The following is a 15,226-nucleotide window of genomic DNA, read 5'->3' as shown; positions in this document are numbered from 1 at the left end:
TGAATCCAGGAGTTGGTTTTTTGAAAAGATCAACAAAATTGATAGACTGCTAGCAAGACTAATAAAGAAGAAAAGAGAGAAGAATCAAATAGATGCAATAAAAAATGATAAAGGGGATCTCATCACCAACTCCACAGAAATACAAACTACCATCAGAGAATACTATAAACACCTCTATGCAAATAAACTAGAAAATGTAGAAGAAATGGATAATTTCTTGGACACTTACACTCTCCCAAGACTAAACCAGGAAGAAACTAAATTCCTGAATAGACCAATAGCAGGCTCTGAAATTGAGGCAATAATTAATAGCCTACCAACGAAAAAAAGTCCAGGACCAGATGGATTCACAGCTGAATTCTACCACAGGTACAAGGAGGAGATGGTACCATTCCTTCTGAAACTATTCCAATCAATAGAAAAAGAGGGAATCCTCCCTAACTCATTTTATGAGGCCAACACTTTCCTGATACCAAAGCCTGGCAGAGACACAACAGAAAAAGAGAATTTTAGACCAATATCCCTGATGAACATCGATGCAAAAATCCTCAATAAAATACTGGCAAACCGGATCCAGCAGCACATCAAAAAGCTTATCCACCATGATCAAGTGGGCTTCATCCCTGGGATGCAAGGCTGGTTCAACATTCACAAATCAATAAACCTAATCCAGCATATAAACAGAACCAAAGACAAAAACCACATGATTATCTCAATAGATGCAGAAAAGGCCTTTGACAAAATTCAACAGCCCTTCATGCTAAAAACGCTCAATAAATTCGGTATTGATGGAACGTATCTCAAAATAATAAGAGCTATTTATGACAAACCCACAGCCAATATCATACTGAATGGGCAAAAACTGGAAAAATTCCCTTTGAAAACTGGCACAAGACAGGGATGCCCTCTCTCACCACTCCTATTCAACATAGTGTTGGAAGTTCTGGCTAGGGCAATCAGGCAAGAGAAAGAAATCAAGGGTATTCAGTTAGGAAAAGAAGAAGTCAAATTGTCCCTGTTTGCAGATGACATGATTGTATATTTAGAAAACCACATTGTCTCAGCCCAAAATCTCCTTAAGCTGATAAGAAACTTCAGCAAAGTCTCAGGATACAAAATTAATGTGGAAAAATCACAAACATTCTTATACACCAGTAACACACAGAGAGCCAAATCATGAATGAACTTCCATTCACAATTGCTTCAAAGAGAATGAAATACCTAGGAATCCAACTTACTAGGGATGTAAAGGACCTCTTCAAGGAGAACTACAAACCACTGCTCAGTGAAATAAAAGAGGACACAAACAAATGGAAGAACACACCATGCTCATGGATAGGAAGAATCAATATCGTGAAAATGGCCATACTGCCCAAGGTAATTTATAGATTCAATGCCATCCCCATCAAGCTACCAATGAGTTTCTTCACAGAATTGGAAAAAACTGCTTTAAAGTTCATATGGAACAAAAAAGAGCCTGCATTTCCAAGACAATCCTAAGCCAAAAGAACAAAGCTGGAGGCATCACACTACCTGACTTCAAACTATACTACAAGGCTACAGTAACCAAAACAGCATGGTACTGGTACCAAAACAGAGATATAGACCAATGGAACAGAACAGAGTCCTCAGAAATAATACCACACATCTACAGCCATCTGATCTTTGATAAACCTGCGAAAAACAAGAAATGGGGAAAGGATTCCCTATTTAATAAATGGTGCTGGGAAAATTGGCTAGCCATAAGTAGAAAGCTGAAACTGGATCCTTTCCTTACTCCTTATACGAAAATTAAATCAAGATGGATTAGAGACTTAAATGTTAGACCTAATACCATAAAAACCCTAGAAGAAAACCTAGGTAATACCATTCAGGACATAGGCATGGGCAAGGACTTCATGTCTAAAACACCAAAAGCAAGTAGCTGGGATTACAGGCATGCACCACCACACCTGGCTAATTTTTGTATTTTTAGTAGACATGTGGATTCACCATGTTGGCCAAGCTGGTCTCAAACTCCTGACCTTGTGATCCACCTGCCTTGGCTTCCTAAAGTGTTGGGATTACAGGCGTGAGCCACCACGCCTGGCCCCGTTTTATTTCTTAACAGAGCCATAATGAAATGGGGTTGCTTTCTTTATGATAAATTGATTTAACCATAACCTTATGATTTGTGTACTTTTCTGTTTATGTATGACAGGCTTAAATTTAAAAAAAATTAAAGAATAAATAGCATAAGCCATATGAATGAAGTCTGTATAACATCCTCTGGGTGACACAAAGGAAAAAGGATTAAATAATATTTGAGAATTAGAGAGAAACATCAACAAGGAGATGGCAACTATGAAGGATGAGGCAGAAAGTTAACTGTGTTCACCAATCAGAGAACACACTCAAGAAAGACATTACAGTCGGAAGAAATAAACATATGCAAGCTTGAAAATCAGCCGGTCATTTTCGCTGGAGGAAAAGGGAGTTGGCTAAACAACAACAACAAAATGGAAAGTAGTTAGGTGCTAAATCTTAGGAAATCTGTTTGCTTAAATGGATTTCATTCAGCAGACAATAGAATAAATCAATCTCTAAAATTATTTCTAGCCATCTGCATTACAGGATAACTACCCTGGCAACAACGTGTGAGGTAGATTGGGGGTGAGCAAGTGGGTAAGGAGATGAGAAGAGCTAGTAAGAAGTAACGTGAACCTGATCTGTAAAGTGGTGTTGCCACTCATGAAGGAAAGAAAGAAAATGACATGACCTTTGACGATACAGAAGAGATCAGTGAAATGGAGAGACGAGTGATACTAATAGCTGAGGCCCAAAGTTATTGGGCCCCTGCTATGTGCCAGGCACTGTACAAAACACTGTACGTGAATTTCCCTTTTTTGCCTTGCAATAGTAGGTCTAGGTGATTGGAGGGTGATAACTTTCCAGGTAATATCTCACCAATATCATGACGGCCCTGCATGTCAGGTATCATTAGTGTCAATTTACATCTGAGAAAAGAAGCTAGAAAAGTTATATATGCCATGTAACAGAAATAATAAGTAATACAGCCAAGGATTCAAACCTATGATTTATCAGAGTCCCTGAAACAAAGTGGATACTTAATAAATCAGTAATGAATAAATAAATAATCATTGAACGAATCATTGATTAAATGGCTGATGATGACTGGATTTTGAAGACAACATATTCTGGGCTAAGACATAATACTGGAGGGGACAATAAGAGGTCACGTATTTTAAATAATTCAGGGATCAGAAATTTGATTTTAGAAAATCACAGCATTGGCCAGGCGCGGTAGCTTACGCTTGTAATCCCAGCACTCTGGGAGGCCGAGGCGGATGGATCACCTGAGGTCCGAAGTTTGAGACCAGCCTGGCCAACATGGTGAAACCCCGTCTCTACTAAAAATACAAAAGAAAAGTTAGCTGGGCGTGGTGGCTCACACCTGTAATCCCAGCTACTTGGGAGATTGAGGCATGAGAATTGCCTGAACCTGGGAGGTGGAGGTTGCAGTGAGCTGACATCACACCACTGCACTCCAGCCTGGGCGACAAAGTGAGATTCGGTCTCAAAATAAATAAATAAATAAATAAAAATAAAAATAAAAGTCACAGCATCATAGAATATTGGAAGTGAGTTGTATCTGAATTCATTTAGATATAATTCCAAGAGTCCAGTTGATTATTACTTTATTCCAGAGAGATTTTAGGGCATTTGGCATTTAAATTCTAACTATAATATTCTTGTGAAGTAGACTTCTAGAACTAAAATGAAAAACTATACCTAGAATTCTAATTAAAAACAAAGTTATAGAATATTGCCAAGAAGCCTAAGTGCTCAGTTCTTGCCTGCTACTGAAACACAACCATCCATCAGTGTTGACTATGTAGAAATAATTGAACCTTCCACCAAATAAATTTGCCCCACACACTCAGAATTTTCTACAGAAGCTTCATCTACTACAAGAAAAGGGGAGTTACCTTCAGTCGATTTTCCTTTTCCCACACAACGGATTGAACAAGGGTAAGATGATTCAGAGAGAAGATACATACAAGTACTAAAGGAATGAAAACACCAGAAAACATAAAGAAGAAATCATGGTAATACGATGGGTAGGGAAATCTCTGAACATAAACGCTGATATTGCTAAACAGCATTTCTGCAGCTTGGCCGCTATGATATTGCATGATGGCCTTATCCAGGGAGTGTTGCACAAACAGGAACCCTTCACTGATGTACCCTAAATGAGAAAACAAAGATTGATAAGTACAATAGACCAAAAAACAGCTGAGCTGAACGAAGAGAAAGGGAATTAATGTATGTCAGAGATAAAGCTAAGTGTAAGGAAGCTCTTCTGATAGTCTAAATTTCAGAGCAGCTATCATGGTTTTGCCACACAAAGACATAATACTTTCTAAAATGATCCTCACCCCTAGCTTACCAAAAGTGAAATATTGCATGAAATTGGAGAGCTGCTTTCTGCAATCTCAATTAATTTAAATAAGTGAGAATTGGATTAATTATCAGATAGGTAAAGACTTTGATTCTGTATCCTGGACACTTGAAGAGAGAAATGAAGCTCATACAACTAAGTGACATCAGTGAGTGATGCTGAAGTGCCACAGCTGAGTGACATACATGAGCTGACATCTGATAGTCAGTGATAAACCAAGTGTGGTCCTTTGACTGGTGACAGTATGCAAACAGTTTCTTAGTGGTGCATGAATTGAGCACAGAAATGAAGGACAAGCACTTAAAACTTGCATAGAAATGTAGCATTGCCATAACATCTAAAAACTATTTTTTATGTTAATTTACATAGGTCCTTGATATACTCTGAGTGTTATTCCTGTGTCAGATACACATATTGTGTGTATTTTCTCCCCTAGCAATCTTGCCTTTTTAATAGTGTCTTACATATGAGAAGTATTTAACTTTGATAAAGTCCTATTTATCCATTTCTTCTTTTTCCAATTTTTTTCAAAAGTGCCTTTTGTGCCCTAACCAATCACTACCTACCCTCAAATCATAAAGATATTCTCATCAATGTTGCCATAGAAGCTTTATCATTTTAGCTTTAGGATCATCTTGGATTAATTAATTTTGTGTAGGCTGTAAGGAAGTGATCAAGATTCATTCTTTCCATAGGAATACCAAGTTACTCCAGCAAAAGTTGTTGAGAAGATTTTTTTCCCCAGTGAATCATACTGGCAGTTTTGTAGAAAACCCCGTGCCCATATGTGTATATTTCCGGACATCCTATTCTTTCTGTTGGTCTATCTGTTCATCCTCACACCTATATGACAATGTCTTAATTACCGTAGTTTTACAGAAAATCTTGAAATAGGGCAGAATATGTCCACTGACATTGTTCTTTCCCAAGATTACTTTTTCTAATTCAGATCTGCCGAGACTGGCTCGGTTGTGGACACCCTAACCCAGCAGCACTAGAGGAATTAGACACACACACACAGAAATATAGCATGTGGAGTGGGAAATCAGGGGTCTCATAGCCTTCAGAGCTGAGAGCCTCGAACAGAGATTTACCCACATATTTATCGACAGCAAGCCAGTGATAAGCATTGTTTCCATAGATTAGAGATTAACTAAAAGCATTTCTTATGGGAAATAAAGGGATGGGCCGAAATAAAGGGATGGGTCTGGCTAGTTAGCTGCAGCATGAACATGTCCTTAAGGCACAGATCGCTCATGCTATTGTTTGTGGCTTAGGAAAGACTTAAGTGGTTTTCCGCCCTGGGTGGGCCAGGTGTTCCTTGCCCTCATTCCGGTAAACCCACAACCTTTAGCGTGGACATCATGGCCATCATGAACATGTAACAGTGCTGCAGAGATTTTGTTTATGGCCAGTTTTGGGATCAGTTTATGGCCAGATTTGGGTGCCTGTTCCCAAACCAGATCCTTTTCATTTCCATGTAAATTTTAGAATAAACTTGTCAATTTCTCCAAAATAGCATGCTGAGGTTTTTTGTGTTTGCTTTTGGAGACAACGTCTCACTCTGTTGCCCAGGCTGGAGTGCAGTGGTACGATCTATGTTCACTGCAACCCCCACTTCCTGGGCTCAAGCAATTCTCTCGCCTCATCCTCCCTAGTAGCTGGGACTACAGGCACATGCCACTGTGCCGTTTTTTTTTTTTTGTTTTTGTTTTTGTTTTTTTTTTGGTATTTTTTGTAGAAATGGGGTTTCATCATGTTGCCCAGACTGGTCTTGAATTCCTGAGCTCAGGTGATCTACCCACTTTGGTCTCCCAAGGTGCTGGGATTACGGGCATAAACAACCACAGCCCAGCCCATGCTAAGATTCTGACTGTGTGTATATTGACCCTGTAGCTCAGTTTAGGGAGAATTTACGTTGTAACAATTTTGAGTCATCCAATCAAGGAAGTTAAAATATTTTACCACTTGTTGAAGTTCTTTAAATTTTTCTTTTAGAAGTGCTTTGTTATTTTTGATGTAGGCTTATTATAATTTATTTTCATGTATTGTACTTGTATCTTGGGATTTTACTAAGTTAACACATTAGTTGCAGTAGGGGTTGTTTTTTTTTTTAATTTCTTTTATCTGCATACATGATTCTGTCACCTGCAAAGAAATATAATTTCTTTCCTTCTTTTCCAAAATTAATGCCTTTTATTTCTTTTTCTTTTTCTGGTACAGATGAGAACTTCCAGGAATACGCTGAATAGAACTGATGAGAGCAAACATTCCTGGTATCAGGAGGGAAATGTTCAATTTTATCAGTAAGCTACAAACTTTTCACAATGTGCTTTATCAGATTGAAGAAATTCATTTTTTGGTACCTGGGGTAGGAAAATTTTTAAAAATATACTTTTTGGCTGCGCACGGTGGCTCATGCCTGTAATTCCAGCACTTTGGGAGGTGGAGGTGGGTAGATCACTTAAAACCAGGGGTTCGAGACCAGCCTGGCCAACACAGTGAAACCCTGTCTCTATCAAAAATACAAAAATAAGCTGGGTATGGTGGCACATGCCTGTAATCCCAGCTACTGGGGAGGCTGAGGCAGGAGAATCGCTTGAGCCTGGGAGGCGACGGTTGCAGTGAGTTGAGATCACACCACTGCACTCCAGCCTGGGTGACAGAGGGAAATTGTCTCTAAATAAATAAATATTTTATATATATGTGTGTGTGTGTGTGTGTGTGTGTGTGTGTGTATAATCTTAGAAGAAAAATAGTCTTTGCAGAATAGTTGCAAAGGCAATGCAGAGAATTCCCATATACCATGCATTCTCAATGGGGTCACAATATATGAACACACCTACAGTGTATCTGTGGTATTAATACTTCATGGGGAAGCAGATATGGAAAAAACGTCTAAAGGTCTCCTTAGAAAGGCAATAATAAAAATGATTGAGAAATACTATTATATATCCTGCATGAAACCTCCCTAACTCCCTAATATTACATTTTACATTACCATCATACATTTGTCAAAACTAAAAACAAAAAAAAATTGGTGCATGCAACAGCATTTATATTTTACACAAACTTTATTGCATTTTACCAGTTTTTCCCGAATGTCTTTTTTTTTTTTTTTTTCTGTTCTAGGATCCCATTCAGAATATTGCATTGCATTTAGCTGTCACGTCTCCATACTCTCCTCTGAGCTGTTAAAGTTTCTCATTCTTTCCTTGTTTTTCATGACCGTGAGAGTTTTTAAGAATATTGGTCAGCCATTTTGGAGAATGTTCCACAATTTGGGTTTCATGTTTTCTTACTAGAAGACTAAGGTTATAATGCAGTAACATAATGCATAAGACACATAAGATTTCATTTCAAATTTTATGACTGGAAAAATAATATTTGAAAATTATTATTTTTATTAATGTTTTTTTGGAGACAGAGTCTCGCTCTGTTGCCCAGGCTGGAGTGCAGCGGCATGATCTTGGCTCACTGCAACCTCCCTCCCAGGTTCAAGCGATTCTCCTGCCTTAGCCTCCCAAGTAGCTGGCATTACAGGTGCCCGCCACCACACCCAGCTAATTTTTGTACTTTTAGTGGAGATAGGGTTTCATCATGTTGGCCAGGCTGGTCTTGAACTCCCGACCTCAAGTGATCCACCTACTTCGGCCTCCCAAATTGCTGAGATTACAGGTGTGAGCCACCGCACCCAGCCTGAAATTATTTTCAAAGAGAATAACATACATCACAATTCTGCCACCCTAACAGAGCAATTGTTTTCATATTTGGGTATCTGTCCCAGTTTTATGTTGATGAATATGCAGTTAACAGAGCTATAATTTGATAACAGAGTTCTGAACTTGGCTTCTACAAAAAGATCTCATGAATATTTTAATGACTGCACAATGCTCTGTCAAATTATATTTATATTTGTACTATTAACTTACCATACCTAAGATGTAGGTTATTTCACATTTTTAAGAATTATGCTAAATTGGCCGGGCGCGGTGGCTCACGCCTGTAATCCCAGCACTTTGGGAGGCCAAGGCGGGCGGATAACAAGGTCAGGAGATCGAGACCACGGTGAAACCTCGTCTCTACTAAAAATACAAAAAATTAGCCGGGCGCGGTTGTGGGCGCCTGTAGTCCCAGCTACTCGGGAGGCTGAGGCAGGAGAATGGCGTGAACCCGGGAGGCGGAGCTTGCAGTGAGCCGAGATCGCGCCACTGCACTCCAGCCTGGGCAACAGAGCGAGACTCCGTCTCAAAAAAAAAAAAAAAGATTTATGCTAAATCAATCAGTTTATTTCTTTGGTTGAATAGTTTCCTCAAGGTAAGTTTGCAAAGTTATTGGTAAAAGCAAAGCCCCCACACTAAATCCTTATAAATGGTAGGCTGTATAATAAGTTGACGTTGTTAAATTACTATAGTTATATTAAAAATCACTCATCAATCCAACAGGATAACACACAGTTACAATTAATCAGGTTGTGTTGGTACCTACAAATGTTCATTACGTCATGTAAGTCAAAAGTTCACAATTAAACTACATGAAAATATAAAGATACACAATGGTAAGGACCAGGAAAGGATAAAAGGCAATAAAAATATGTTGTTCAAAGATATAGAATGTTTCATATGGGGTTTTGGACATATTTAAAAATCACCAAGGCCGGGCGCGGTGGCTCAAGCCTGTAATCCCAGCACTTTGGGAGGCCGAGGCGGGCGGATCACAAGGTCAGGAGATCGAGACCACAGTGAAACCCCGTCTCTACTAAAAATACAAAAAATTAGCCGGGCGCGGTGGCGGGCGCCTGTAGTCCCAGCTACTCAGGAGGCTGAGGCAGGAGAATGGCGGGAACCCGGGAGGCGGAGCTTGCAGTGAGCCGAGATCGCGCCTCTGCACTCCAGCCTGGGCAACAGCATGAGACTCCGTCTCAAAAAAAAAAATAAAATAAAATAAAAAATAAAAAATAAAAAAATAAAATAAAAATCACCAAAATAGTAAGTTAAAAATAAGCAGCTTCCATTGCAAGAGTAAAGAAACAGAAATTTAAATATGTAATGGCTCATCCTATATGACTGGGATATTAAGAATAAAGATCTGCTTACCAGGACTCCCCCCATCTTCATCTTCATTTCTGGGTCCCACCGAAGGGATAGGTGGAAAGAGAAAATCTGTCAACCAGCTTGCTTCTTCATAAATATTTTCCAGCATATTACTCTTCTTTTCATTACTAAAACGCAGGTAATATTTTACCTAGAGGGAGCAATAAGAAACAATCAATATCTAAGAGCTCCCCCTAATCCCAAAATAATTAAAGAATAATCAGAAACAAAAGAAAGTTAAAGTACAACTGGGAATATGTGATTTCGAGGTAGACTGCCTGATGAGGCTGAAGTATATTCTGGACATCAGGAAGCGAGAGCAAATTTGTCCTAAGGCATCTATGCTCTGACTACATCTAAATTCAAGCCCACCTCCTTTAAATCCATCCTTTGTTAATTTTGTGAAATTTTTTATTGAGGTGTCAGCAACACTTAGATGCATACTGCAGGCTTGTGGTAAGCAAATATAGTGACAACTATAATTATGAATGTTTTTTTCCCTAAACAGACAGATGGCTGCATACTAAAATGAAATGTACCAAAAGGCATTATTAATTTTCCTTCCCTTTATGTCAGTCAAGTCTAGTATTCTAAGAGGAATATCTCTTCCTCTCTTAAAAGCAATGATAGCATAAGGAAGACTCCGATATGAGAATGGAGGAGGAATGTGATAAGATCTAAGTGTGGAGTGTTGCATAATCTAATTATTAAATGAAAAGGTAGTATTACTTTTGGAGAACTGAGTAAATGTCATGCTGAGGTTAACTAACTTTAAAAGATAAAAAATGCACCAGGAGTGGTGGCTCCTGCCTGTAATCCCAGCACTTTAGGAGGCTGAGGTGGGTAGATCACTTGAGGTCATGAGTTCGAGACTAGCCTGGCCAACATGGTGAAACCTTGTCTCTACTAAAACTACAAAATTAGCCAGGTGTGGTGGTGGGCACCTGTAATCCCAGCTACTTTGGAGGTGAGACAGGAAAATCACTTGAACCCAGGAGGCAGAGGTTGCAGTGCACCAAGATCACATTACTGCATTCCAGTCTGGGAAACAAAGTGAGACTCTGTCTCAAAAAAAAAAAAAAAAAGATAGCAAATGGACCAAGAGTTGTCAAAAGTCAGAAGGCTCAGACCAGAGAAATCAGGAAGAGTAGGAGGGACAGGCAGAGGCCATAGGTCTGGATGAATATTCATATACTCAGTTATCTAGATAAAAGTTTTAGGAACTTATCCCATGTTCAAGGAGGCAGCCCCTATTCCTCAAGGAGCTCAAATTCTAGTTGACGAAACATACTTACATTGTAGTATAAACTCAGTCACAGACACATGGTTAAGGTATTCATGGAAGGATGTAGGAGGGAAGGGGTACATGTGGTCAGAAGAGACAACACAGAAAAAGTCACAGCAGCAGTTGCACAAGGTAAGCATGTGCAAGCCAAATATAGGGCAGGGAGAGGGAGACCATGCCAGACAGAAGAGGTGAAGTTTTCAATTGCACCAATTTAAATTTAAATTGCCAAGCCCAGTGTATACCATTGAGCCTAGATCAGCATCAGTTTACAAGGAGTCACCATCTTGAGGGACACTGACCTATATGGAGGAAGTTATGGGGTGGAATGAACGGATACCTATTACCCTAGTTGAAACCTGGCAGTTTTCCTGACTTTTTTTGTTCCATTGACAACCATCTGTATCCTAAATGCAGAATTTTGGCTCTGGGCATATCTATATGTTGTACTTTGGTTATTTCACTCAACACCAGAGACCCCAAGTTCAAAGCCTTGTCCTTGCTTCTCCTCCTTGGGGGGTTGTTATCAGAATCTTCCTTGGTGTTTGCAGATGTTCTAATTTTGATTCAGCCTGCTTCAGTCCTCGAGTTATTTTCTTTATTTATAATTAGAAGAGAAATTATGAGACTCACTCAAAAGAAAAAGGAAAAATTTCATGTTGTGTTCCCTGCTAATGAAGATGCGTATGTTTTATTTACTGCATCAGGTGTTTTGTCCCAGGAAATGTGCATTTTCTTTACCATCATCTGTAGGGCTACAGACAGTTGCCCTATCAGATGCAATGACAGAGGCAAGGTCCACAATTGTCAGCGTTTCCTATGAGTCCAGTTTATGAATAAAGCCTGGCAGGTAGTTAATACAATTCCTTCCACATCAGCATGAGGCACTGACTAAATTAATGCATGGACACTGAAGTTAGTTAGATCTGGATTCCAATCCCTGCTGTACCACATATAAGCACTACGATCTTAGGAAAGCTATGGTCTCTCCACTTACAAAATGGAAAAATGAACAAATACCTCTACTTCATTAAATCTCTGGAAACTGGAAGTAGAAATATGAGGTTTTTACATAAAACTTTCTCACCTTCAGTGGCAGGGGATCATTGCTATTTTTGAAGTCATGGTCAAAAACAATAGCAGCCAGAACCTTTTCAGAGTTATTTACTTCTTTAACGTAATCTTCAAATTCTTCTTCTGTAGAAAAGCCTAGAACTGTAGAGAGACAAAAGTCTAATATGTGAGTTGTCCATATAAGAGCAAAATATATGATAGCTCTTCCTACATGTAAGATGGGAGACTATTTTACATGGATAAAAGGCTACCAAAATATTGTTATTAAATTTCAAAACACTATTGCTGAAACACTGACATAATGAACTAATGGATACCTTGAGTGCATAAAAATGTTAGGGGTTTTAAAAAATTTGACCACAAGTTTAAAATCATAATAAATTGTTATAATAAATACAGTTAAGTAAACCAAGGAATAAAGGATGCTTCAAACAGTGTTTTGAAAGTTCCATCTTAGCTGTGCAAAAATCCCCAATAAAACACTGGCAAACCAAATCCAGCAGCATATAAAAAGCTTATCCACCATGATCAAGTGGGCTTCATCCCTGGGATGCAAGGCTGGTTCAATATATGCAAATCAATAAATGTAATCCAGCATACAAACAGAACCAAAGACAAAAACCATATGATTGTCTCAATGGATGCAGAAAAGGCCTTTGACAAAATTCAACAGCCCTTCATGCTAAAAGCTCTCAATAAATTCGGTATTGATGGAACGTATCTCAAAATAATAGGAGCTATTTACGACAAACCCACAGCCAATATCATACTGAATGGACCAAAACTGGAGGCATTCCCCTTGAAAACTGGCACAAGAAAGGGATGCCCTCTCTCACCACTCCTATTCAACATCATGTTGGAAATTCTGGCTAGGGCAATCAGGCAGGAGAAAGAAATAAAGGGTATTCAATTAGGAAAAGAGAAAGTCAAATTGTCCCTGTTTGCAGATGACATGATTGTATATTTAGAAAACCCCATTGTCTCAGCCCCAAATCTCCTTAAGCTGATAAGCGACTTCAGCAAAGTCTCAGGATACACAATCAATGTGCAAAAATCACAAGCATTCTTATACACCAATAACAGACAAACAGCCAAATCATGAGTGAACTCCCATTCACAATTGCTTCAAAGAGAATAAAATACCTAGGAATCCAACTTACAAGGGATGTGAAGGACCTCTTCAAGGAGAACTACAAACCACTGCTCAATGAAATAAAAGAGGACACAAACAAATGGAAGAACATCCCATGCTCATGGATACGAAGAATCAATATCGTGAAAATGGCCATACTACCCAAGGTAATTTATAGATTCAATGCCATCCCCATTAAGCTACCAATGACTTTCATCACAGAATTGGATAAAACTACTTTAAAGTTCATATGAAACCAAAAAAGAGCCTGCATTGCCAAGACAATTCTAAGCCAAAAGAACAAAACTGGAGGCATCACGCTACCTGACTTCAAACTATACTACAAGGCTACAGTAACCAAAACAGCATGGTACTGGTACCAAAACAGGGATATAGACCAATGGAACAGAACAGAGCCCTCAGAAATAATACCACACATCTACAACCATCTGATCTTTGACAAACCTGACAAAATCAACAAATGGGGAAAGGATTCCCTATTTAATAAATGGTGCTGGGAAAACTGGCTAGCCATATGTAGAATCCCTTCCTTATACCTTATACAAAAATTAATTCAAGATGGATTAGATTAAATGTTAGACCTAAAACCATAAAAACCCTAAAAGAAAACCTAAGCAATACCATTCAGGACATAGGCATGGGCAAGGACTTCGGGTCTAAAATACCAAAAGAAATGGCAAAAAAAGCCAAAATAGACAAATGGGATCTAATTAAACTAAAGAGCTTCTGCACAGCAAAAGAAACTACCATCAGAGTGAACAAGCAACCTACAGAATGTGAGAAAATTTTTGCAATCTACTCATCTGACAAAGGGCTAATATTCAGAACCTACAAAGAGCTCAAACAAATTTACAAGAAAAAAACAAACAACCCCATCAAAAAGTGGGCAAAGGATATGAACAGACACTTCTCAAAAGAAGACATCTATGCAGCCAACAGACACATGAAAAAATGCTCATCATCACTAGCCATCAGAGAAATGCAAATCAAAACCACAATGAGATACCATCTCACACCAGTTAGAATGGCAATCATTAAAAAGTCAGGAAACAACAGTTTCTGGAGAGGATGTGGAGAAATAGGAACGCTTTTACACTGTTGGTGGGACTGTAAACTAGTTTAACCATTGTGGAAGACAGTGTGGCGATTCCTCAAGGATCTAGAACTAGAAATACCATTTGACCCAGCCATCCCATTACTGGGTATATACCCAAAGGATTATAAATCATGCTGCTATAAAGACACATTCACACATATGTTTACTGCAGCACTGTTGGGGGGTCGGGGGAGGGGGGAGGGGGGAGGGATAGCATTAGGAGATATACCTAATGTAAATGACAAGTTAATGGGTGCAGCACACCAACATGGCACATGTATACATATGTAACAAACCTGCACGTTGTGCACATGTACCCTAGAATATAAAGTATAATAATAATAATAATAATAATAATAATAATAATAAAAGAAAGTTCCATCTTAGCTGATCTATTCCAAGATGGCTGAATAGGAACAGCTCCAATCTGCAGCTCCCAGCATGACAGATGCAGAAGACAGGTGATTTCTGCATTCCAGCTGAGGTACCTGGTTCATCTCATTGGGACTGGTTGGACAGTGGGTGCAGCCCACAGAGGGTGAGCTGAAGCAGGGCGGGGTGTCACCTTACCCGGGAAGCGCAAGTGGTCAGGGGATTTCCCTTTCCTAGCCAAGGGAAGCCATGACAGACTGTACCTGGAAAAACGGGACACTCCCACCCAAATACTGCACTTTCCCCAAGATCTTAGCAACCGGCAGACAAGGAGATTCTCTCCCGTGCCTGGCTGGGTGGGACCCATGCCTATGCAGCCTTGCTCACTGCTAGCACAGCAGTCTGAGATCGAACTGTGAGGCAGCAGCCTGGCTGGGGGAGGGGCGTCTGCCATTGCTGAGGCTTGAGTAGGTAAACAAAGTGGCTGGGAAGCTCAAACTGTAGCTCAGCAAGGCCTACTGCCTCTAGACTCCACCTCTGTGGGAAGGGCTTAGCTGAACAAAAGGCAGCAGACAACACCTGCAGACTTAAATGTCCCTGTTTGACAGCTCTGAAGAGAGCAGTGGTTCTCCCAGCATGGAGTTTGAGCTCTAAAAATGGACAGACTGTCTCCTCAAGCAGGTCCGTGGCT

General features: G+C 39.5%; 1 protein-coding gene across 2 annotated transcripts in view; it reads right to left on the bottom strand.

Moving 5' to 3' along the window:
• Positions 1–3,833: 3,833 nt before the first annotated feature.
• The window catches only part of LOC135968924 (putative uncharacterized protein CRYM-AS1), a 45,643-nt gene continuing 34,250 nt past the window's right edge, over positions 3,834–15,226 (bottom strand). Inside the window, exons 4-6 of one of the 2 annotated variants that reach the window (XM_065537555.2) lie at positions 11,928–12,055; positions 9,559–9,706; positions 3,834–4,249 (exon numbers count right to left, since the gene is read on the bottom strand). In XM_065537555.2, the coding sequence (XP_065393627.1) occupies positions 3,969–4,249; positions 9,559–9,706; positions 11,928–12,055 (557 nt within the window). In that variant the 3' untranslated portion in view covers positions 3,834–3,968. Of the gene's footprint in view, positions 4,250–9,392; positions 9,707–11,927; positions 12,056–15,226 lie in introns of those variants that run through there. The other variant, XM_065537556.2, reaches the window with a different exon arrangement.

This window comes from Macaca fascicularis, chromosome 20, assembly GCF_037993035.2.
Source record: "Macaca fascicularis isolate 582-1 chromosome 20, T2T-MFA8v1.1".
NCBI lineage: Eukaryota > Metazoa > Chordata > Mammalia > Primates > Cercopithecidae > Macaca > Macaca fascicularis.
The sequence above is the reverse complement of the archived record's forward strand: the minus strand, read 5'-3'. Positions and strand labels throughout refer to the sequence as shown.